Genomic DNA, 23,192 nt, shown 5'->3' with positions numbered 1-23,192 from the left:
AGCGACCCCATGGACTGCAGCCTACCAGGCTCCTCCGTCCATGGGATTTTCCAGGCAAGAGTACTGGAGTGGGGTGCCATTGCCTTCTCTGACATAAACTATACCTCAATTAAATTCAATATTACAATTACATCACAAAATAGCTATTTATATACATGTTATATTTCCCTATATAACAGAATTTTTACAAGATGCTTTCCCCTAAATCACTGCATAACTCTATCCTCTTTAGTGGGTCCAAATCCAGGCAGAGCAGTTTCCCTTCTGGGAATCACAGAAAGAACTGAGGTGAGGCTCACAAAAGAAAGAGATGGTGAATTTCACTGGAACTGAACTGGCCTTATCGTGCAGGTAAGAGGTAATTCTTCCTAATTATCCCTTGTGTCCAAGGCAAAGGTAAAGAAATGGGAGAGGAAGAACCTGAAAGCGGCTCCTCCATATTTAATGTCACTCTGGAATTCCCGCCACTCCTTCCTAAATATGTAAGACATGTATCTGGGATTTCCTCAAAATTAAAAAAAAACAGGGGTTCAGCATAGAAGAAGTGCATGGTAAAGGCAATGGGGCATCTTGAATTTTCATTTAATGCTTTGGAAACTATTGGCAGAAAAAAATGACATACTATGTACTCTTTGAATCTTCATTGATTCAAATAATAACAGAATTACGTAACCTGAAGCACTAATAATATATATTAAATCTTTCAGTTCCTATCTTTGTTTCTATCACACATTGTACTCCTGCTTCCCTTCACACCTAATGTTTCTGAGCCTAGGTCTTTCCAGGGTTCACTGGGACAAAATGAGTCTACCCTTTTCTATATTTCTATCTATACAGCTCAGTTGGTAAAGAATCCACCTGCAATGCAGGAGACCCTGGTTCAATTCCTGGGTCGGGAAGATCCCTGGAGAAGGGATAGGCCACCCATTCTAGTATTCTTGGGCTTCCCTTGTGGCTCAGCTGGTGAAGAATCTGCCCACAATGTAGAAGACATGGGTTCGATCCATGGGTTGGGAAGATCCCTGGAGAAGGGAAAGGCTACCCACTGCAGTATTCTGGCCTGGAGAATTCCATGGACTGTACAGTCCATGGGGTCACAAAGAGTTGGACACGACTGAGCAACTTTCACTTTCACTTTTCTATATTGCTCATTTTCTGAGCCTGATTTCTTCTACTTTGCTTCCTCAGGTGCCTTTGCTCCAAGGATCATTTTTAAAAATTTTAACTTTTTCTAGAAACAGATGCCCCCTCATCCGTTCTCCTCTTTATTGTGCACACGTGCTTAGTCGCTTCAGTCATGTCCAACTCTTTGGGACGCTACGGACTGTAGCTGGCCATATGGACTGTAGCCCGCCAGGCTCCTCTGTCCATGGGATTCTCCAGGCAAGAACACTGGAGTAGGTTGCTGTGCCCTCCTCCAGGGGACCTTCCCGATCCAGGGATGGAACCCACGTTTCTTACATCTCCTGCATTAGTAGGCCGGTTCTTCACCACTAGCACTGCCTAGGAAGCCCTTTAACATTTTAATTTCTTTACTATCATTTAAGCAGAGACTTAAGATATTAAGTTGACAAATATGTTCAACCTTCTTAAACTGGATGTAATTTACACACAAACAATTGCATTCTCATTTTAGGAAAAGTACACAGACTTAATTATCACAGGGCAAAGAATAAAAAAGTATTTTGAAAAAAAATTTTAAGGGCATTAATGTCCATGTTGCCAAATTCAATGATCCTCGTCTTATACTCTCTCAGGACTTCCCTGGTGTCTCAGACGGTAAAGCGCCCGTCTACAATGCAGGAGACCTGGGTTTGATCCCTGGGTCGGGAAGATCCCCTGGAGAAGGAAATGGCAATCCACTCCAGTACTACTGCCTGGAAAATCCCATGGACAGAGGAGCTTGGTGGGCTACAGTCCATGGGGTTGCAAAGAGTTGGACACGACTGAGCGGCTTCACTTTCACATACTCTTTCTAATAGGCATCAGTTCAGTTCAGTTGTTCAGTCATGTCTGACTCTTATATAGCCATGTTATTTATCAAATAAAAAACTAAACTTCATCTACTAAACCTCTCCTCCAGCATTCTCCATTTTGAAATGGAACTGAGCCAATTACTCAGGCCACAAACTTTGGAGTCACCTGACTTCAATCTTTCCCTCATATCCCATATCCAATCAGTTACAAAATCCTATTGGCCCTTCTTTCAAAATATATCTTGACTATATCTGATAACTTTCAAGACTTCTATTGGTTCCTCTATATTGTTTAGAACAGTGCTGTCCAGCAGAACTTTCTGTGATGATGGCTATATCTTAACATTTATGCTTCCCAGTATGAAAAAGTCAACTGCCACATGTGACCACTGAGCCCTTGAAATGTGGCCAGTGCACAAGAGGAACTGAGTTTTTATTTACTTTATTTTTAAAGTAAATATTGGCCATTCTGCTTTTAGAATTTCTCCTATTTAGGTAAGTTTACTTTTATTATTAATCATGTCATTAACTACTATTAATAAAATTTTTTGATGTGGACCAGTCCTTTGGACAGCAAGGAGATCAAACCAATCAACCCAAAAGGAAACCAACCCTGAATATTCATTGGAAGGACTGATGCTGAAGCTGAAGTTCCAATACTTTGGCCACCTGATGCAAAAAGCCAACTCACTGGAAAAGACACTGACGCTGGGAAAGATTGAGGGCAGAAGGAAAAGCAGGCAACAGAGGATGAGAGGGTTGGATGGCATCACTGATTCAATGAACATGAGTTTGAGCAAACTCTGCGAGATAGTGAAGGATAGGGAAGCCTGGTGGGCTGCAGTCCATGGGGTTGCAAAGAGTTGGACACAACTTGCTGACTGAATAACAACTAAAATATATGTTAGCATTAACATGTAGTTCAGTAGGATATTTGAATTTGTTCGTGAATAATAAACTGGATGACAATCTCTTACTTCCACAAGTAATTAAATCTTAAGTAAACAGGGCAATTATATTCCTAACAGATTTCTTTCTTCATTCAAAAATGAATAATTTTAAAGTCTGTTTATGAAGAACATTTCAACTTTCTTAAACCTACACCTACATTTTAGCAGTGTATTGTCAGAGGCATTTCCAAAATCAACAATCCCTTATTGGAATTTCATTCATTAAAGGACTGTTCTGTTTTAATCCATGGCCAACATAGCACATGGTCAGGAATGGTGGCTCAGACAGTAAAGAATCTGCCTGCAATGCAGGAGACTTGAGTTCAATCCCTGGGTAGGGAAGATACCCCAGAGAAGGGAATAGCAACCCACTCCAGGATTCTTGACTGGAAAATCCCATAAACAGAGGAGCCTGGAGGCCTACAGTCCACGGGGTCACAAAGAGTTGGACACGGCTGAGCACCTAACAACATACTACAACCGTCATATTAGGAAATGAATTATGATGACTTTTGTTCCACTGTAAAATCCCGAAGTGATTACATTTATCTGATAATTCCAACTGATTTTTGACTTGAATTGACTATTTAATTGACCATGGCAGAAGTATTCTGTCAATCATGAAGGGAATTCATAAATGTCAAACCAAAAAATAACAACTTCACTGAGAAAAGATGAACGTTCTTATGGTAAATAAGGTGACTCTTTTTGAAAAAGAATATCAATTGGAAAATCAACTATATAATAGTGTAGACAAAGACTCTTGCGTGAAAAGAAATTTGCAATATTACAACAATAAGCAACTCTTTAAACTAACGGATCCTGTGTGATTCCCTTGGGAGAGGACTCTTAGACGTTTGCCCCTGGTTTCTTCCAGGCTTTGTCTCATTGCCCTTTTCCCCTTTGTGGATTTTGCTTTGCACCCTTTTGTTGTGACCAATCTATTCTGTTGAGTCCTGTGAGCTGTCCGAATACAGCATGGAACTTGGGTTGATCGTGGGAACGCCCAACACATTAGCCAGTGAGGTATCTACAGGCAATATCTGGAATTGTGGCAGCTATATTTATGGCAAATACTGGAGTATAAGCCTTAAGGATTCGAGATAACATTCAGACGAACAGCAGGCTGAAAAAACAACTCCACGAACCTTATAAAATGCACGACTGAGCCACTGAACAAACCTTTGAACCTTCTATCTTATGTTTGCGTGCATGCTCAGTCACTTCAGTCATGACTCTTTGTGACCCCGTGGACTGTTGCCAGCCAGGTTCCTCTGTCCACGGGATTCTCCAGGCAAGAATACTGGAGAGAGTTGCCATTTCCTCCTCCAGGGGATCTTCCCAAGCCAGGGATTGAAGCAGCATCTCCTGCACTGAAGGTGGATTCTTTACCCACTGAGCCACCTGGGAAACCCCCACCTTATATTTAGCATTTTTAAATAAATCATCATTTGTAAGGGAAAGAATCTATGTAAGTACTATTCCAAGCGTTCTAAAGAACTGCTTAGGTAAAAGTAAAATAGAGTTATCTGAAGACATTACTCTTGGGAGGTTTTAAATTTTAATTTCTCCAGGAAAGCACAAAATAAATGCATCATTGTCATTTTTTTTTGCCTGAAAGAACTTCTGGGGGAATCCAACAGTAAGGTTTGAGAGGGCCTATATTTCAGTAGATTTCATTGTCCCTTTCAAGTTGCTGAATTTTCTGGCATAAAATCATCGATAATATTCATTTATTATTCTTTCATTAAGTGCAGAATCTGTTGCAATGCCACCTCTCTCATTCCTTACATCAGCAGTTAGTGTCTTCTCTTTTTCCTGATCAGTCTGGCTAGAAGTTTATACATTTACTTGGTTTTTTCAAAGAACCGACTTTAAGTTTCTCTGATTTCCAATCCTGTTTTTCCTTTCTGTTTGTTGGATTTTTCCTCTGACCTTCATACTTTCCTTTCTTCTACTTAGTTTACTACTATTTACTACTTTGCTTCTTTTTCTATGAGAAACCTGGTCTGAGACATATTTTCTTTTCTGTGGTTGGTATTTAATGCTATAAAATTTCCCCCAAGTTTTGCTTTAGCAGCTTACATGCCATGCATTTTTATATACCGTGTCATCATTTTTATCCCCAATAATATACTTTCTCATTTCCTCTTTGAGCCATGGATTATCTAGAAGTGTGTTAGTTTTCAACTTCTTGAGAATTTCCCAGACATTTTTATGACTTGAATACATTTAAATGCATTAAAACTTGTTTTGTGACCCAGAATATGAACTATCTTGGTGATTATTCTATGTGCACTAGAAAAGAATGTGTTGGTTCTCCTGTTTTTGGGCGGTGTGCTCTATAAATGTTAAGTTAGTTGATTATGTTGTTAAAGTCTTCTGTATCTTACTGATTTTCTACAGGCACACCTCACTTTATTGAACCTTGCTTTATTTATTACACTTCAGATTTTGAATTTTTACAAATTTAAAGTTTTTGGCAATCCTGCATCAAGCAAGTTAATTATTTTTTAATTAAGTACATTGTTTTTAAGACATAATACTATTTCTTTTAGTAGACTATAGTTAGTGTAAACATAACTTTTTTAAGTTCTGGAAAACCAAAGAAATTGTGTGGCTCACTTTATTGTGGTGCTCTGAAACTGGGTCCACAGTATCTCCAAGGTACATTTGTACTTATTTTGTCAGCTCCTGAAAGAGACATATTGATCTGTAGCTACAGTTGTGGGTTTGTCAATTTTCACTTGTTCTGTTTTTGCTTTGAGTATTTGGAAGCTCTGTTATTAGCTGCATAAATGTTTAGAACTGTTATATTTTCTTAATGAATGGATCCTGTTGTCATTATGAAATGGTATTTTTTCAACCTGGTAACATTCTTTGTCCTGAGATGCACTCTGTCTGATACTAATATAGCCAATTTTCTTTTAATCAGTAGTAACATGGTATATCTTTTCCATCCTTTCACTTTTTTTTTTTTTTCGCTACACTGCACAACTTACAGGATCTTAGTTCCCTGACTAGGGACTGAACCCAGGCCACAGCAGTGAATGTGCCAAGTCCTAAACACTGACCCCTCAGGGAATTCCCATCCTTTAATCAATTAAGAATGGATTTAAAAATCAAGACCAGATTGTAGCAATGTGACAAGCTCTGCCTTTTAACTGGGGTGTTTTAACTATTTACATTCAATGTGATTATTAATATAGTTGGATTTATTGTTTTGCTATTTTAAAAACATTTGTCCCGCCTGTTTTCCTGCTCACCTTTTTTTTTCCTTTTCTTGCCTTTGGATTAACAACAGTTTTCATGATTCCATTTTATCTTTTGTTAGCTTGTAGCTATAACTTTTTGTTATTTTCATCTCTGCTATACACATATATAGTACACATCTTTGACTTATCCCAATCTATCTTCAGAAGGTATTATACCATTTCATAAGAAGCCACAACGTATACAGACCCTCAAAGAACACAGGGGTTAGGGGCACTGATCTTCTATGCAGTTGAAAATCAGTGTATAATTTACAGTCAACCCCTCATATATGTGGTTCCCCCATATCCATGGACTCAACCAACCACAGATCACACAGCACTATAACACTGCTGGAAAAAATCTGCATGTAAGTAGACCCATGCAGTTCAAACTTGTGTTATTCAAGGGTCAACTGTCTTTCATTGTCCCACTCTCAACCTGTGGGCCAAAGCCATGCGTTTTACTTTTACATGTATTTAACTTCCACGGTGAAAAAAGTGAAAATGTTAGTTGCTAGTCATGTCCAACTCTTTGAGACCCCATGGACTGCAGCTGGCTAGGCTCCTCTGTTCATGGAATTCTCCAGGCAAGAATACTGGAGTGGATAGCCATTCCCTTCTCCAGGGATCGAACCCAGGTCTCTCACATAGCAGGCAGACTCCTTACTATCTGAGCCACCAGGGAAATCTCATACTACAACCTCCATACTATTATTATTTTGTTTAAAATAAATTATCTCTTTAAAAAAAGTTTGCTACACATAATAAAAGCACATTAAAAAGTACCACTCTTTATCCATAGGTATTTTTAAACCATTCTCCTGTGCCCTAATCACTGTTATTACTAGCACAAGTCAAATTAGTTTTTCTTCTGGCTAGCTGACCTTGCAAGTAAAGTGTTAAAATATTACAACTGTTATTTAAAAATGAAAGAGAAAATTTATTTAAATAACTTGAGCCTGTAGCCCAGCCAACTGGTGAGAGCTACTTGAAGTGATGCAAGAGCTGGCTGCCTGAACAGAGAGGTTCATCACCTCCCTTCCGTAACTCCAGAGGGCACATTCTGAACTATGTGAAGCTAAAAACAAGACATCTGAACTCCCTGGCTCCCACATCTGTGTAAATTTTACATTAAAAAATATTAGAGTCAAAAGTGCCACCTTAGGGCTTCCCTGGCTGTCCAGTGGTTAAGAATTCACCTGTCAGTGCAGGGGACCCAGGTTCAATCCCTGCTCAGGGAACTAAGATCCTCCATGCTGTGGAGCAACTAGTCCGGCACACCACAACTGCCGAGCCTGCCTGCCACCGCTAGAGAGAAGCCTGTGGGTCACAATGACGAGCCTGCCTGCTGCAACCAAGACCTGATGCAGCCAAATGAACATAAATAAAATTTAAGAAGAGTGCCGCCTTGAGTACCCTTGACCATCTAACTGGAAATAATCGGTGATACATACATAAAGAATTGATGCAGTCTTCCAAACTGTCTGCCGCCTCTCTATTCCTTCCCCCTTGACTCCTTCCTCATCCTCTTTGACCTGTGATCACATGTTCTATACTCTTTGCTCCTTCCCTGGGAAGGCAGTGTAGGAAAATGGTGAAGTATCTAGGCTTTAGAGTCAGAATGAATTTAAATTCCTGCTCATTCACTTAACAGTTGTGTGATCCTGGACACGTTATTTCAGCCTCCTAACAAGCTACTTTCCTCAAGGTAACAACAATGGTACTTAATTAAAGGACTATCAGATGGATTAAATGAAAAATGATATAAAACTTCTTGCCCACAGTAAGTGGCCAAAATATGTTAGCCATTATTATTTCATTTTTGCATTTTGGGATTCTTATATAGAATGGGCCTATGAATCTATTTTTCTCAGCCTTTTATAGATTACCTTTAAAACACTTTTAAATAACAGGAAAAATACCGTATATATTTACCAGTGTATTTAGCATTTTATTTTCTATCCATTTGGTATCACTTGGCCTCTCTGCCTGGGGAACTTCATTCTTTGATCTCCTGGTGATCAATTCTTTCAGCTATTTTATCTCTGAAAAAAGTCTTTATTTAACCTCAATTTTGAAAGATTTTCATTGAGTAGAAAATTCTAGGTTGACAGTTTCTTTCGATACTTTAAAGACATTGCTACACTGTCTTCCTGTCTGCATTGGTCTGTAACAAGAAATGTATTGTCACACTTCTCCTTATTTCTCTCTGTTTCTCTGGTTGCTGTTAAGACTGCCTCTTTCTCATGTTTTGAACAGTTTGAATACGATGTGCCTTGGTGCAATTTTCTTCGTGTTCCTCATGCTCGGGCTTCATTAAGACTCTGAACCTGCGTGTGTACAGCTTTCAGCGAATTTGGAAGTTTCAGCCATAATTTATTCAAGTGCCTTTTTCATCATGGCCTTCTCTCCTTTAGGGACTCAAATTTCATGTATATTAGGCCACCTCAAGTTATCTCACAATCGATGCTGTGTTAATTTAAAAAACTATTTTCCTTTTTGTGTTTCACTTGGAATGATTTTTATACTGGTATGTCTTCAAGTTTACTAATCTTTTCTTCTGTAACGTTTAACCTGCCATTAATCCCATCCCTGTATTTTTCATCTCGGACATTCTAGTTTTCATATTGAGAAGTTCAGTGTGTTCCTGCTAACTTTTGCATATATGGAATAGTTATAAAAACTATTTTAATGTACTTTTCTGCTGTTCTAACCTCTGTGTGCAGTCTAATCTATTTACTTTGTCATTACAGGTCATATTTTCCTGCTTCTTTACAAGCCTGGAAATTTTTGATTGAATGCCAAATATTGTGAATTTCATCTTGTTGGATACTGAATGTATTTATACATATTCTTGAGTTTTGCTTAGGGATGAAGTTAAATTACTTGAAAACTTGTAAATTTGATCCTTTCAGGTCTAACTTTTAAGATGTGTTAGTTTGGCCCAGAGCAATGCAGGTCTAGGGCTCGTTTGGTGGGGCGAGTTCTTCTGTGTACCCTATCTAATACCCTATGAACCCTGAGGTCTTCCAGTCTGGTTTGTGGGAACAGGCATGATTCCCAGCCCTGCCAGCATCCTCAAGTACTGTTCCTTTTCTTCCTTCTGTGTGGTTCCTCTACAGTCCTTCAGTTTCCTCACACGCGTGTGTTTAGAGTACTCGGCCGAACACTCAAAGAGGACCCTCTGCAGGGCCCTCTGTAGGAACCCTTCTGGGGTTCTCTCTGCTCTGTTCTCAGCTTACTGCTCTGTCCTGTTAACTCTGGTTGCCTTAGTCTCCTCAGGCTTTCAGCAGTAAGTGCTGAATTCAGGGTGTATACCATTTTGCACCTGGCTTCCCACCCCTGCACCACAGCCTAGAAACTCTCTCAAGTTATAACCTGAGCAATCCGAAGGTTCACCTCAGTTCTCTCTCTCGTGGATATCACTGTCTCTCACTGCCTGATGTCCAGTGACTTAAAAATAGTTGTTTCCAGCATTTTCTTCGTTTTTTAGCTGGTGTGGACAGAATCGCGTCCCTGTTACTGCATCTTGGCTAGAAGCGGAAGTTTTGCCGCTTTATTATGCTTGTTTCTCTGTACTGAGCCACTGTAAACGGCATCTCAGTTCAACCATCCCTCCTGATGGCTTGGGGTCAAATCTTTCATGGTTACGAGCTTGCCCCCCCAGATTGCCTCTGTGTGAGTCTTTTCACTGCTGGCCTTAAAGGCAGTCATTCTTCTGTTTAAAAAGCACATTTGAAAGAAATAGTACTAAGGCTATGGAATTTTAATGCTATAGTGAAGAATGTCTAGAAGTTTGTGCAGCTTAAGTCAGTCACAGAATGATTTTCATTCTGCAGAGTTTCTATACGAAGGATTTCTTTCATAATTCTTGCAAATGAAAAGCACATTCATGGGAAGAGCATGAAGATACTGGATGTGCAGGCAGGCAAAGGAAGAAGGACAGACTTTGAGAAAGAAAGGGATTGAGAACTAAATTTTTCTAAGAAACATCATGGAACCAAGTCTCTGATACATTTACACAGACACTGTCCTTGACACATTTTAGAAAACAGTCTTATTCTTTCCTTTCTTCCTAAGCAAAAATCCAATGTTTATATAACTAATATGTTAAAGTGAAATATTAATCAAGGCAGACAACTGGAAGCATTATCATCATTATTATCCCTTAATAAATGTCAAAACACAATATGGCAAGTTCATACTAATGTAAGGTAGTTAAAAGAATCTAGGGCATGGGCTTTATTTGGCCTGCAGACTTGGGTTTTGCCTGGAGAGCAATGGCCCAGACCATATTTTCCAAAGTGTGAAATTGTGCCAGTATTTGTACATTGGAAAATTTCACAAATTAGAGAAATGTCATATAAAAATCTTGGGAGAAAAGGAGATGGGGCAGAACTCCAGGTGGGGAGCAGATGTCCACGTTAGCTACAGTCTGAGCCCTTTCGTTCATCACAATATCTATCATTCATTATTGTCTTCCTCTCCCCCTCAACTATCTCTGACCCTTCTTGTCCCTACAGGTATGGAGGCTAGTGATACCTACTGAAGGGTATGTATAACATTATCCCAACAAATTAACTTATATTTTTTAACTTATAAAACAAATGTATAAAAGCATGGAGAAAATGTTTTTTTTTTAAAGGTGGAAGATAGGATTCCTAAAAAGATACAATAAAAAGCATATTTATTTTCCACCAATTTTAGGAAAGCTGTATGTGGAGTACGTTTTAAAACTATAAATTCCTGGGGGTCTAGGAAGCATCCCAAAATGTTTATTTTAACCAATTCATAAGATAATTCAGATACAGCTTGCATTTAGAAACTACAATCTACCCTATCTTTTGCCTATGTTTCAAAAGGTACACATAAAAGACAGCATAATTACAAAGAGCTATAACAATGTTATCAAAAAGTATGCTCTTACTTTTTCTGCCAATGCACTCTAAGCAGGTAATAAATTTGAACTTTGGGTATAAAGTAAGAGTCCATATACAGACCATATATAGTCTTCAGTTTTCATGCATTAACCAAGAAAACCAGAAGAATAAGTGAATTTCTATATACCAAACATTTCTATATACTAGGGTTTCTTTATAACTCAATGCTCCATAAAAGAACTGAAATACATTTAAGTTGCCCTTCAACTGCAAAACGATCCAACTTCAGCTGTACCAAATATTTATCAACCAAATATTTATCAAGAAAATGTCCAACTTAACAAACAAAACAGTACATTAATGGTAAAACATTCAACTTTGCTTTTACTACTAACAGATTTCTAACCGGTAACAAAAGAATGGAGATAAACTGGTCAAAAATGTGAGACATGATTGACTAATGAGGTAATTGGGGGCAGGGAGAAAATAAAAAAAAATAAAGGTGAACTGTTAAATATATAAAAAAGGAAGACTTTCTATAAATTATTTTCAAAAGCACAGAACTTTTCAGCATACTAAGAGGGTACACGTAAAGCTTCCCGTTGAGGAAAACTTATTGGTATATCATTCACAATGTTTCCTCCTGGCTCTGACGACATTACTGAAAATGAAGGTTGCAGCAAAGCACCTCAAGAGGGGACCTGGAGACAGGACTAGAAAGATGACTGACTTTTTAATGTTTGTACTTTTCAATCTTGTTCAATACGCACGCACGTTTTGCCTACTCTGAAAAATAAGATACTTAAAAATAATAAAACACACTTTACCTGCTACCGTAATGAAAACCTGTGGAGCAACAAAACTTTTCACTGAGTGAAAAACTGCATGATCATCTAACTGTTTGCATGACGATGCTATGGGATTCTTAAGTGGGAAAAAAGCCATGAAAACAGTTAAGGGAAAGGGTGAATAGAGATTTTATGTTTCAAAGAACTCCAGGATATAAATTCCACTTCTCCAAATAAAGCAAATGTCAATCAATTTATATTGCAAATGAATTTTAAAACTGTATGATAAACTAAAATTTAGAAATTTTGGAGTTCTCTTATCTCCCTTCTACAGCACCACATACAAGGCATGCAAGCCTACTGAAAGAGTCAATTCAAAGGAGAAGAAAAGAAACTTTGTTAGCAGTCACCAAGAGTTTGGGGCTCTGTAAACACAGCTGTCAACCAAACCAAAGGACAATTTTTAAATGCACTAAGAATGGAATGGAGAGCGGGTCATAAACTATTCTTAATGATCACACCTTAATAAGATCATTACTTCTAACCTTAAACTAAAAGTTACAAATATTTTCACTATTAAAATTATCTAGTGAGTAGGTCAGGAAGATCCCTTGGAAGAGGAAATGGCAATTCACTCCAGTATTCTTGCCTGGAGAATCCCATGGACAGAGGAGCCTGGTGGGCTACAGTCCATGCGGTCACAAGAGTCGGACATGACTTAGCAACTTAACAACAACAACAAATGATACACCATGCTGGCTCCCAGATAATAAAAATGTCTCCAAGACAGATCAATCTCTACCCAAGTGAACCCTTTGATTGAGCCACACTTTCTTAAAACTTGTACTGTATTGATTGTTTTGTAATATAATGGTTTCCTATCTTTATTATTTGCTCTTTTTTTTAAACCTAGATTTTAATTTTTTTGGTAGGAACCATTTTCCTTTCCTTTTTTAGTATTTCTCAATGCTGCTGTTGTTTAAGTTGCTAAGTCATGGCTGACTCTCTTGAGACTGTAGCCCACTAGGCTCCTCTGTCCATGGTATTTCCCAGGCAAGAATACTGGAGTGGGTTACCACTTTCTTCTCCAGGGGTTCTTCCCAATCCAGGGATCAAACCTGTGTCTCCTGCACTGACAAGGAGATTCTTTACCACTAAGCCACCAGGGAAGCCCATTCCTCAATATACCAAAAATAATTCCACACACAGAGTAGTCAGTCAAATGCTTTACAGCTATATAATTAGTTAAGAAACAAAAGACCATTACAACAAAAATTTATATTACTTGAAAGACATTTTAAATTGCTGCTATTTTAACTATCGTCAAATAATTCTGCGGGTATTTTTTCTACCATTTTCCATAGTTTTCTCATATTCAAGGTGACATGGCAGGTTTGCCCATTTTATTTCCCTTAAGATGTCAATCATTTTAGCTTTAAAGTGACCTATGTGTAGTTACTACGTCTAAAAACATCTTGCTTGGAATACATCTGATAACCAAAGCATAGTCAGTGACCTAATCAAAATATACTTCTGAGGCTAAAATCTGCGTGGATAAAGAGATAAGCCATGCTTTTTCTCAGTATAATGAATCATATTTCTTAGTAGTTTGCTATTTTGTCCAATATATACAGATGAAAAGGGTGGTGAAAGGTAAAGAATTCTTATTAACTGAATCAATTGGGCTGTGCCCAAACAATTTATGTATGTAAAGCTCATACATAAATTGTATGAGCTCAGGAATAAAGCTCATGGAACTTCCTGAGGTAGATATTATTTCCATTTTATAGATCAAACAGATTGGATAAATCACTTATCCAAAATGACTCTAATTACTAAAAGATCTAAAATACATACCAAGGACCACCTAAATTTAAAATCTGTTCTCTTTCTACTATACTATGCTTCCAAATTTGTTTGAATGTGAACAGCAAATTATGACACAGCCTAGATTTAGTTTTCACAAAAGCTAAACATTTAAGAATGAACATAAATATATTAATTTTGTCCTGTTAAAAGTTAGCAGTAACTTAGTTTAATATTTCAATGGTAGGTAAATAATAAAAATTGTGTGAATGATTCATATTTATTACAAGGAATTAAGTATCAAACCACACAAAGTATAAAATACTAAACAATCTCTGTGAACTAGCCTCCACAGACAGTAAATCCAGTTTTTAATTATTTTCTAGGCCAAGGCACTTTAATTAGCATAATAGATGTGTTGGCTATCAAGCGATAAGTTAGTAAAACCAGTATTCACCCCAAAACCTAGCATAGGACCTATAATTTATCCATACATACTACAACCAAATTCCATTAAGCTGGAAACAAATGGAGATCAGGTGTTAGGAAATCTGAAGAAAACAATCATTGAATCCCCAATATCTACTCTCTTCAGTTGTCAGGTTGGGGACAGCCAAGTGCCCAGCAAAAAACAATTCCCAGCATCTCATGATGTACAGCATTGGGTAAGGAATTCAAGAAAATTTTTTGAAAAGATCTGACTCAGCTGGCAGGCACACTCACCTTTTGTTATTTTTGCCATTTCCTCCATTTCTTCCATATTTTGTCTAACTAGAAGGACAACATTTTTAACAGAATGCCAGCAGCCATTCTGTCACCAAGAGGGCGTCGTGAGGATGAAAGCCATATTATAAGGAGGTAGAGAAGAAAAAAAAGATGTCTGGGTTCATTGCCATTTCTTGAAACAGTCATCCAGCAGCTCTGGAGTACTATGCCAAGATTTTATGTTACAGAAAAAAAAAAAAAAATCCCAACCTTCTTTAGGTCACTGTTATGCCACGTCTCTGTACTAGCAACCCAATGCAATTTCTAATTGGAAGAAGCAAAACAGTTCATTGCAGTGGTCTTGGATAGGGCAAGCACACAGAATATTTCCCAAATCAGTGCCCCTGTTACGAGAGATGCATTATGAACTCTGCAGTTAAATTGTCAAAGAAATGAAAATGATAAACAGTTGACCATCTGTAACCACAGGTTCCACAACCACAGATTCAACCAACCTCAGATGGAAAATATTTGGGGGGAAAAACATTTCAGAAAGTTCCAAAAAGCAAAATTTGAATCTGCTGCATGCTGGCAACTATTCACACAGGATTTATATAGTATTTACAATGATTTACACAGTACTTACATTGTATTAGATATGATAAGTAATTTAGAGATGATTTAGAGTATGTGGGGGGATTTGCATAGGTAATATGCAAATGCTATGCCATTTTACATAAGGGACTTGACTAGCCAAAGCTTTTATATCCTTATGGGTCCTGGTATCAATCCCCTGGAGAATAGTAAGGGACAACTGTACATGTTATTATCTTGGAGATTCATAAGGTATATTAGAATATCAAAGGGTCTAAAAGTGCACACAATAACAGGATGAATGTCCAGTAATACTTACTCAAGAATTTTATGTTATGTTACAAAATGCTTACTCCTAAGGGCATAACAACATGTTGTTCAGTCACTAAGTTGTGTCCAACTCTTTGTGACTCCATGACTGCAACAATATCTCTGTTTGTGTGACTGTGGACAATTCACATATCTGAGAGTGTTAACTTTCAAAATAGACACTTTGGGAGAATAGATACCTTCGGCTTCAAACACAGTATTATCAGAGACATTTCTGGGACCCTCCTTTCTGGACTTTCCTATAGCTCAGATGGTAAAGAATCTGCCTGCAATGCAGGAGACCCAGGTTCGATCCCTGGGTCAGGAAGATCCCCTGGAGAAGGAAACGGCAATCCACTCCAGTATTCTTGCCCAGAGAATCTCACAGACAGAAGAGCCTGGCGGGCTACAGTCCATGGGGTCACAAAGAGTCGGACATGACTAAGTGACTAACACACACATTATCAGAGACATTTCTAGGACTCTCCTTTCTAATCATGTTTACAGTCTCATTTAAAAAATTGCTCCTTTTACTTTATAATCATTTCCCAATTTACTTGAAATTAGTATATCCTCCTTAATCATTCACCTTACTAGAAATATGAATGTGTTATTTAATTGAATCAAATCTATTCTCAAAGAAGACATACGCCACATGTCACATGATCTAAAAAGTAACTCCAAAACAGGAGATGTAGGATTCTGAAAGTGAGTAGTTTACAGACTTCCATGGTGGTCCAGTGATTAGGACTCTGTGCTTTGACTTGCATGGCCCAAGTTCAATCCCTGGTCAAGAAACTAAGATCTCACAAGCTGTAAGCCATGGCAAAAAAAAAAAAAAAGAGTAGTCTGAAGAGAATGACATTTATTTTCACAAGTTCCACGAAGTGTGTGAAAGTTAGGCACAGGTAACATATATCAAGTCCAAATAATGTGTGGAAGAAACAGAAACATGTAACCCAAGGAACAAGCAGCCTAAAGAAGGTTGAAACAAAAAAAAACACATTTAAGTTCATATATTACCTTTACCCAATGTTTAAAAAAAAAAACTGTTATAAGTAAAATGTAAATGTATCAAAAATAATAATCTAATATTTATTAAATACCCATATGCATTAGGTGAGAACCCCATGGAGCCTGCTGTGCTGCAGTCCATGAGGCTGCAGAGTCGGACATGACTTAGTGACTGAACAACAACATGTATTAGGTACTGCTTTGTTGCTCTACATGTTCTAATGAATTAATCATTTAATCCTTACCACAAACCTGTAAAAGAGGCTGAGCTATAATCCTTATTTTGTAGATGGAAAAAAGCGAAAATTTGCACAAGGCCATAGAGCCTGTATATCAGAGTCAGAAATTAAAACCCAGGCAGCGTGGCTCCAGAGTTCATGGTCGAAATTCTGTGCGATACTCTCTCTAAACCAAAGAGGAATGGTCAACATCAAGTACAACTGCATCTAAAAACAATTTATGTCTATTCAAGTCAGTACCCAGATGTTTGTAAGGTTTTCACGTATCATTTCATTTTTATCTTCACAACTCTTCTGTGTCAATATATCCTGTCAATCGGCTGGGTTACTTGGCATGATCTCAGATGATCAAATATATGTGGGCACAGACTATTCCATTTATCAGCTAACTTGGAAATGTGACCTCTGTGTATCACCAGTGGCTAGCAGAGTGCCTGGCAGAGGCACTTACTGAACTTAATGTAATGTACACTTACTGTACTCAATGTATACTTACTGAATACAGAACAACTAAAAAGGGAGTAGGTCACCACAATAAGGTTATCACTCCAGATTCATCACTGTTGCTATTTGAAAAACACTCAACTGGCTTGGTCCATCAACAGTGATTCTTTAAAATCCCTTTAGATGGAACAATATCATCTGTTTTTAAGTTAAACCCCAGGACCTCAATACAGCCTTAAAATACCTTTGAATTTAGACAAAGTCTTTAAGCACAAACAGAAAGATTTAGGAGAATTCTTTTAAAAAAAAAATATAGCTCTGCTTTGTCTTTAGTTACACAAGTATATGTGATCACATTAATATGTTTTCTTTTATTTAAAAACTGAAAATTTCCATTAAATTTTAATAATGGAAAACAATACAGTCTAGATTTCTTTGTAAGTGTAAGAATTGCATAACAATGAACACTGAAGTATGTGTTGACCTGAATTATAACTGAAATAGCAATACTGCCATGTATTAAGTAATAACACATATCCTACTTATTATTTATTTTTATATACCTCAAAGCACTGCCAGGATTTCAAAGTTCTGATTGAACTCAATTGAATGGTACATAACCACAGAACAGTTTTAGATAGTTTACATTTGATAATCAAATACTCCTAAATTATATTTATTATATATTTAAAATTTTTTATCAGTTTTTTAATCTAAAATGTTTTTTTTTTTTAACTCAAGTATAGCTGATCAGTTTTTTTTTTTTAATGAAACATCTATTTCAGCTTTCATGAAGTACAGCTACAAGGATACATTTTAGCTGTTGTAAATTTTCAGACAGTACCTAGAAAATTGATATATGTTACATCTGAATCATTGTCTGAAGTTCATTCCTTCACTTCTAGAAACTAGCCATAAGAGTAAAATCAAAATAGACTGTGTGAAGAATGACTTTAATCAATAGTGCATTCAAATAATCCTATGAAATTATACCTCAAAGCCAAGAATATGAAAGACTCTGGCCGGGGGAATAAATTTATCATTCAAAATCTTATGATAAGGGAAACTCCTGGGTCAAAATACTGATTATTTCTTCACTTCAACACTATATATTGCAGAGACGTATTTGACTACACAATGACCTAAAATAAGTAATCCCTTAATAGTTTAAATGCTTATTTTAGAAATTACATTTTTCTAGAAAAAGTGTCTAAAACCCTAAGACAATAAGGAAAACTGACTTTTTTTTACGGTGGGGGGGAGGGCGGTGTGCAGCTGAGATGAACTATGAGTACAGTTTCCTCTAAGTTGAGCCTCAGTGTTTAACAAGTGACAAATACCACTAAAACTGATGACGTAGTGTTAGCTTTCAAACATCTCAAACTGCTTAGGAACCTCGTTTTTGTTAAAGGGGATGCTTTCTTGTGGGAAGAAAAAGTCTCTGGTGCATGTTCATGTTAAAACTAAAGATGATTCTCTGTTGGAAAATTCAATCATATCATATGACAACGAAGAGACTTCATTTGCAAAAGAAAAAAAAGAACCTCCTCCAGAAAGAAAAACCTTGAATCAAATTCCAGCACTTAGGCTGAACTGATGAATTTCTCTATTTCCTGAATCTATTTAGATTCGGAGCATACTGATATAAATGACAAATATAAGGACACTCAAGTTCCTCTTCTCGGTTAACTTGGAAAGAACACCTCACAGCTAGGTACAAGAAACTGAAGAAAGAGGAAATATAAGCATCAAAAATGTGGTATTTCTCCTTAAAAAAACTATCAAAAATAATACTATATACACTTTCAATTATAAATCTGACAGAAAAGACTATATATATGTCACATATATCTCATTTCAAAGAAGAAACTGGAATATAAATTTTAAAATCTCTAGGTTAATACAGAACTTTCTATGGTGACAGAAATGTTCCATAGCCGAGCTGTTCAAGATACAGCGGCTACTGAGCCAAAAGTAGCTGCAGAATCCTTAAAATTTGGTTAGTGAGGGGAGGGAGTTTAGGATTAGCAGATGCAAACTATTATAGGATGGATAAACAAGAAGGAATGATAATTTATATTCGTGATAAACCATAATGGGAAAAAAATGAAAAATATATATACAACTGAGTCACTCTGCTGTACGGCAGAAACTAAACACAACATTGTAAATCAACTATATCTCAATAAAATGGTTTAAAAAAATTCTTCAGTGAAATAAGGAACTGAACTTTAAATGATACCTAATTAATTTAAAGTTAACAACATGTGCAGCTTTAAGGAACTGGAGGGAAACATTTACACCTTACATTCTGATTCAAATAGTAAAAAGCCTGTAGATGTGTATATACACAGAGACGTAAGTTTATTTTCTTTAAATTCTTGTGATTTATGTAGAGGAAAGTACATAATGTAACAATATTGGTGCTACATTTTTGAGAATCGAATTTTCTATGCTAACCTTCTAGAGAGGACTAGAATATTGGTTTACAAGTTGGCTCCACATTGTAATTTCTTAGGGAGCTTCCAAAAATATGTATGTCTGGGTCCTAACCCCAAAGATTCTAGTTTAATTGGTCTGAATTGAGTCCTGGGCATTAAGATTTTTAAAAGCCACCTAGGTGATTCTATCATGCAGCCAGAGTATCACTAAACTAGAAAGAAACTAAGAAACTGTCTATTAAGCACAGATGCAGTATACAACCAAAGACATTTATTTGCTGGTAGGCAAGAGGGCCTTTTGGCAACCCAGATTCAAGTTCACTCTGAGGACTATGGTGAGTTACATGTTCTAAACATTCAGGAATAATTTCGGTGTACCAACGTAAGTTTTGCTATTACTGAATGTTTTCAAATATGTAAAAGAGATTAAAAAAGGAGGAAATAAACTACTGTCAATTTGCACTTGCCACTTTTATATATATTATTAATTTCATTCTCAAAATACTATGAGAAGTAGGTATTATTAAATTACAGATGTGGAAAATAAAAGATGTTCCCGAGGATTTGGACACATGTTTCTCAAACAGTAAAGTACACATTCTTTACACTACAGCAGAATTCTCTCTGAGGAAGTCTGTTTCAATAAATTCTCATACTGGAATCAAAGAAAGAAAAATAAAAAGCAGGATTCAGTGGTGGAGCACAGGCTAAGGCAAACCTCCTTAAACAGGTGCTTAGACCAGCTCCTGTATTTCCTAAGCAAACCCTGGGGAAAAAAACATGTGCATCGGTGCTTCAACTCCCCACCAGCCTCTGCACTAGACCACACAGGAGTTGCTATCCTTCTACCTTAAGAAGTTAAATAACTGGTCTCCTACTGCCTCACAAGCTGTTAGCTACTGTCATCCAGCCTTCGTACAGGCCGCGCAGTCACAGGGCCTTCTGCCACTAAACAGGAATAAGACAGGGGTTTTCATTTTGCCCCCTAGACTCACAGGATGACTGGAACTCTTCCTCATAGAGCAGTTTACAGACCAGTTTTTTAACTTTTTATTTTATATTGGAGTATAGCCCATTAACAATGTTGTGACAGTTTCAGGTGGAAAGCAAAGGGACTCAGCCACACAAATACATGTATCCATTCTCCCCCAAACTCCCCACCTATCCAGGCTGCCACATAACATTGAGCAGAATTCCCTGTGTTACATGTGTTACACAGTAGAACCATGTTGGTTATCCATTTTAAATATAGCATGTGTACATGTCCATCCCAAACTTCCTAACCATCCCTTCCCCCATCCTTCTCCCTGCAACCTTTAAGTTCGGCCTCTCAGTCTGTCAATTACAGACCACGGTTTTGATGTGACATACCTACGAGTCTGTCATGGGATTTCCTGGGCAACAACAAATTTACACTGACTATGTAACTTTTAATTTAACTTAGACCATTTAATGTTCTATCATAATTTGCTCTTTAAAAGCTTTTTAAATGCAGTTCCTGTGTTGTTCTTAAGTTTCAAATTAAGAAAAGCTGTCAGTGGAAAAAATGGGAAAGAGCCCAAGAGACCCTCACCCTTCCCCATCAGCACTAACTCTTCAGTCCTGAGACCAGATATCCTTTCTCCTTTTTCAGGCCCCAGCCTTGCAAAGAGACATCAACTCAAATGAGTAACACTTGGTTACATCAGAGGCCTGACAGGAGAAAACCTTCAACTCACTCTTCTAATTCATGGCACAGACTTCTCCCAAAGCATATTCCAAAATAAGAAAATGTTGACAGGAGTTAACTCCTAGATGCACAGGCTTGAGGTCTAACTGTTTCCTTTCGATTTCAATTGGTATTAATTACAATTCAGTTGCACCACAAAAGTGTTTTGTAGTCTATTTAAAAATTACAAACTCTTGTTCAAAAAAAATAAAAAGGAAGCAGCAGCAGGGGCTTATCCCCAATAATCCCTTTCTCTAGGAAGTCTGGCCTGGGCAACAAGATGAGCTAAAAAAATACATACTCAACTGATACAGAAGAAGTTACAATGTTCCTCATCCCATCCCTGACCTACTAAAGTAGAATAAAGCAAGGATTTGACCTGTTCTTCTTAATTAAAAAAATCAAAACATAAATTCCATTCAAGACTGATGTCTATCATTTACTGAAAACAACTGATTAGCTAATTTTCACATTCACTTTTCATTTGAGGCATGCCTCCAGAAAAATAATGTAGGTTTTAAAACTTTTGATCCCATCATAGTATCTAAGTCCGTCCTTGCAATTGACACTGGTTTTTACGGTTTGTGTATATGTGTTACTTGTGACATGACAAGCTATCTATAAATATTTTAAAATGCTGGTAATCACTCTCCTAAAAATAAGTGGGCTTCTCATGCAAGTAAAAGTTTTGGTGGAACAAATGTTAATCCAAGACAAACTACATAAGAGCTAAAAATAAGTTCTTGTAAAAGTGAAACACACTACAAATTAGTTCCTTTTCTTAATAACTAACCTAGATGTTTTTTCTATTTAATTTCTGCTTCCATTCTGCCATCTCCCCCACACATACTCCCACAAAGCCGCTAGAACATCAAAGTCAGAACACAAAGTTATTATGAAAAACGTAAACTAATCTAAAACTGGATCGTAAAGCAGTCCACTAGCCTCTGTACGAATTTACTGAATCAATACATACAAGAACTTACTGATGCTGATGATAATACAAAAAATAATCTGTATCATAGCACAACACAAGCAAGCAATGAGCATGAAGCAAGTTTTCACGTTGATCCTGCCAACCCAGTCATTAAGAATTTGGGAAAATACCAAAGCTTGTTTCAAAATACAATAACTTCTTTCCTCCCCCCCTCCCCACACCCCAATCCTTTAGTAACCTCTGTAGATCTAAATTTTAATATCATTTAAATTAGTTACCTGCGCCCGTCAACCCACAGATCAGGTGTCCTACATTTTGTTTAGGTCCCCGCCTTGAAAACAAACCCGATTGCCCCATTTTCTGAGAGGTAAACTCAGCTCCAGGAAGCTCCCTATGAAGTCACCGCGTTTGTTGTTTCAAAGATGCAATTAAACGAAAATGACACAGGCTGTGGAACAGATGAGCTGCCCAAGTGCGTGGAGGAGTCTATCATCTCTGTGTAAGGCCAGCGAAAACTGTATTGCTGTAAATCTATTTTAGTGGTAATATTTCTCTCAGTTCGTCCTTCTCCAATATACTTATAATACAGGGAAATTAAACTTCGTAAAAACTTTCTTGCCTCTACCGAACTTGAGCTTCCCAGCTTTCGGTACTACAGCATCTTGCAATGAGCAAAGGCGGGGGCGCGGGGGGCGGGGGTGCGGGGAGAGGGTGGTTAACTCCAGAACGCGGAGAAGAGCAATAAAAGGGCTTGCATCAGGCAGTGTCCGTCCCTCTGCTCTCTGTTCCCCACCACCCCACCCCCTCTTCTTCGAACCCTCACATATACACATTCTTCTGGGCGGCCTCTAACCACACCATGTCCACAATCATTTACAGAAATGAGAAACAGACTCCGGGAGCCCTTCCCTCAGCACGCACAGAGCTGGAGTAGCACGATGCGGGTAATGTCACTCTCGATTGCCCCACAATCTCTGTACTCATCCCCTCTGGGGTTTAATTCCCAAGGATCCGACTTTCCTCCGCCGAGGAGGCGGATCTACCTAATTCACAATCAAACTGCATCTCATCCTTCCTACCCTCCCCCGCCACCCCACCCCCACCCTAACACACCACCAAAGAAAAGTTCCTTCCACCAGGGCCATAG

At 37.7% G+C, this 23,192-nt stretch overlaps 1 protein-coding gene across 9 annotated transcripts in view; it reads right to left on the bottom strand.

The window, feature by feature from the left end:
- PTPN13 (protein tyrosine phosphatase, non-receptor type 13 (APO-1/CD95 (Fas)-associated phosphatase)) overlaps nucleotides 1-23,139 on the bottom strand; it is a 223,360-nt gene extending 200,221 nt beyond the window's left edge. For all 9 annotated transcript variants that reach the window (XM_010833760.1, XM_010833762.1, XM_010833764.1 and 6 more), the window contains exon 1: nucleotides 22,324-23,139. In XM_010833760.1, coding sequence (XP_010832062.1) covers nucleotides 22,324-22,402 — 79 coding nt within the window. In that variant the 5' untranslated portion in view covers nucleotides 22,403-23,139. The remainder of the gene's footprint in view (nucleotides 1-22,323) is intronic.
- Nucleotides 23,140-23,192: the final 53 nt, after the last annotated feature.

The sequence above is a fragment of the Bison bison genome, unplaced genomic scaffold (genome assembly GCF_000754665.1).
Source record: "Bison bison bison isolate TAMUID 2011002044 unplaced genomic scaffold, Bison_UMD1.0 scf7180017863888, whole genome shotgun sequence".
NCBI classification, from domain to species: Eukaryota; Metazoa; Chordata; class Mammalia; order Artiodactyla; family Bovidae; genus Bison; species Bison bison.
The sequence above is the reverse complement of the archived record's forward strand: the minus strand, read 5'-3'. Positions and strand labels throughout refer to the sequence as shown.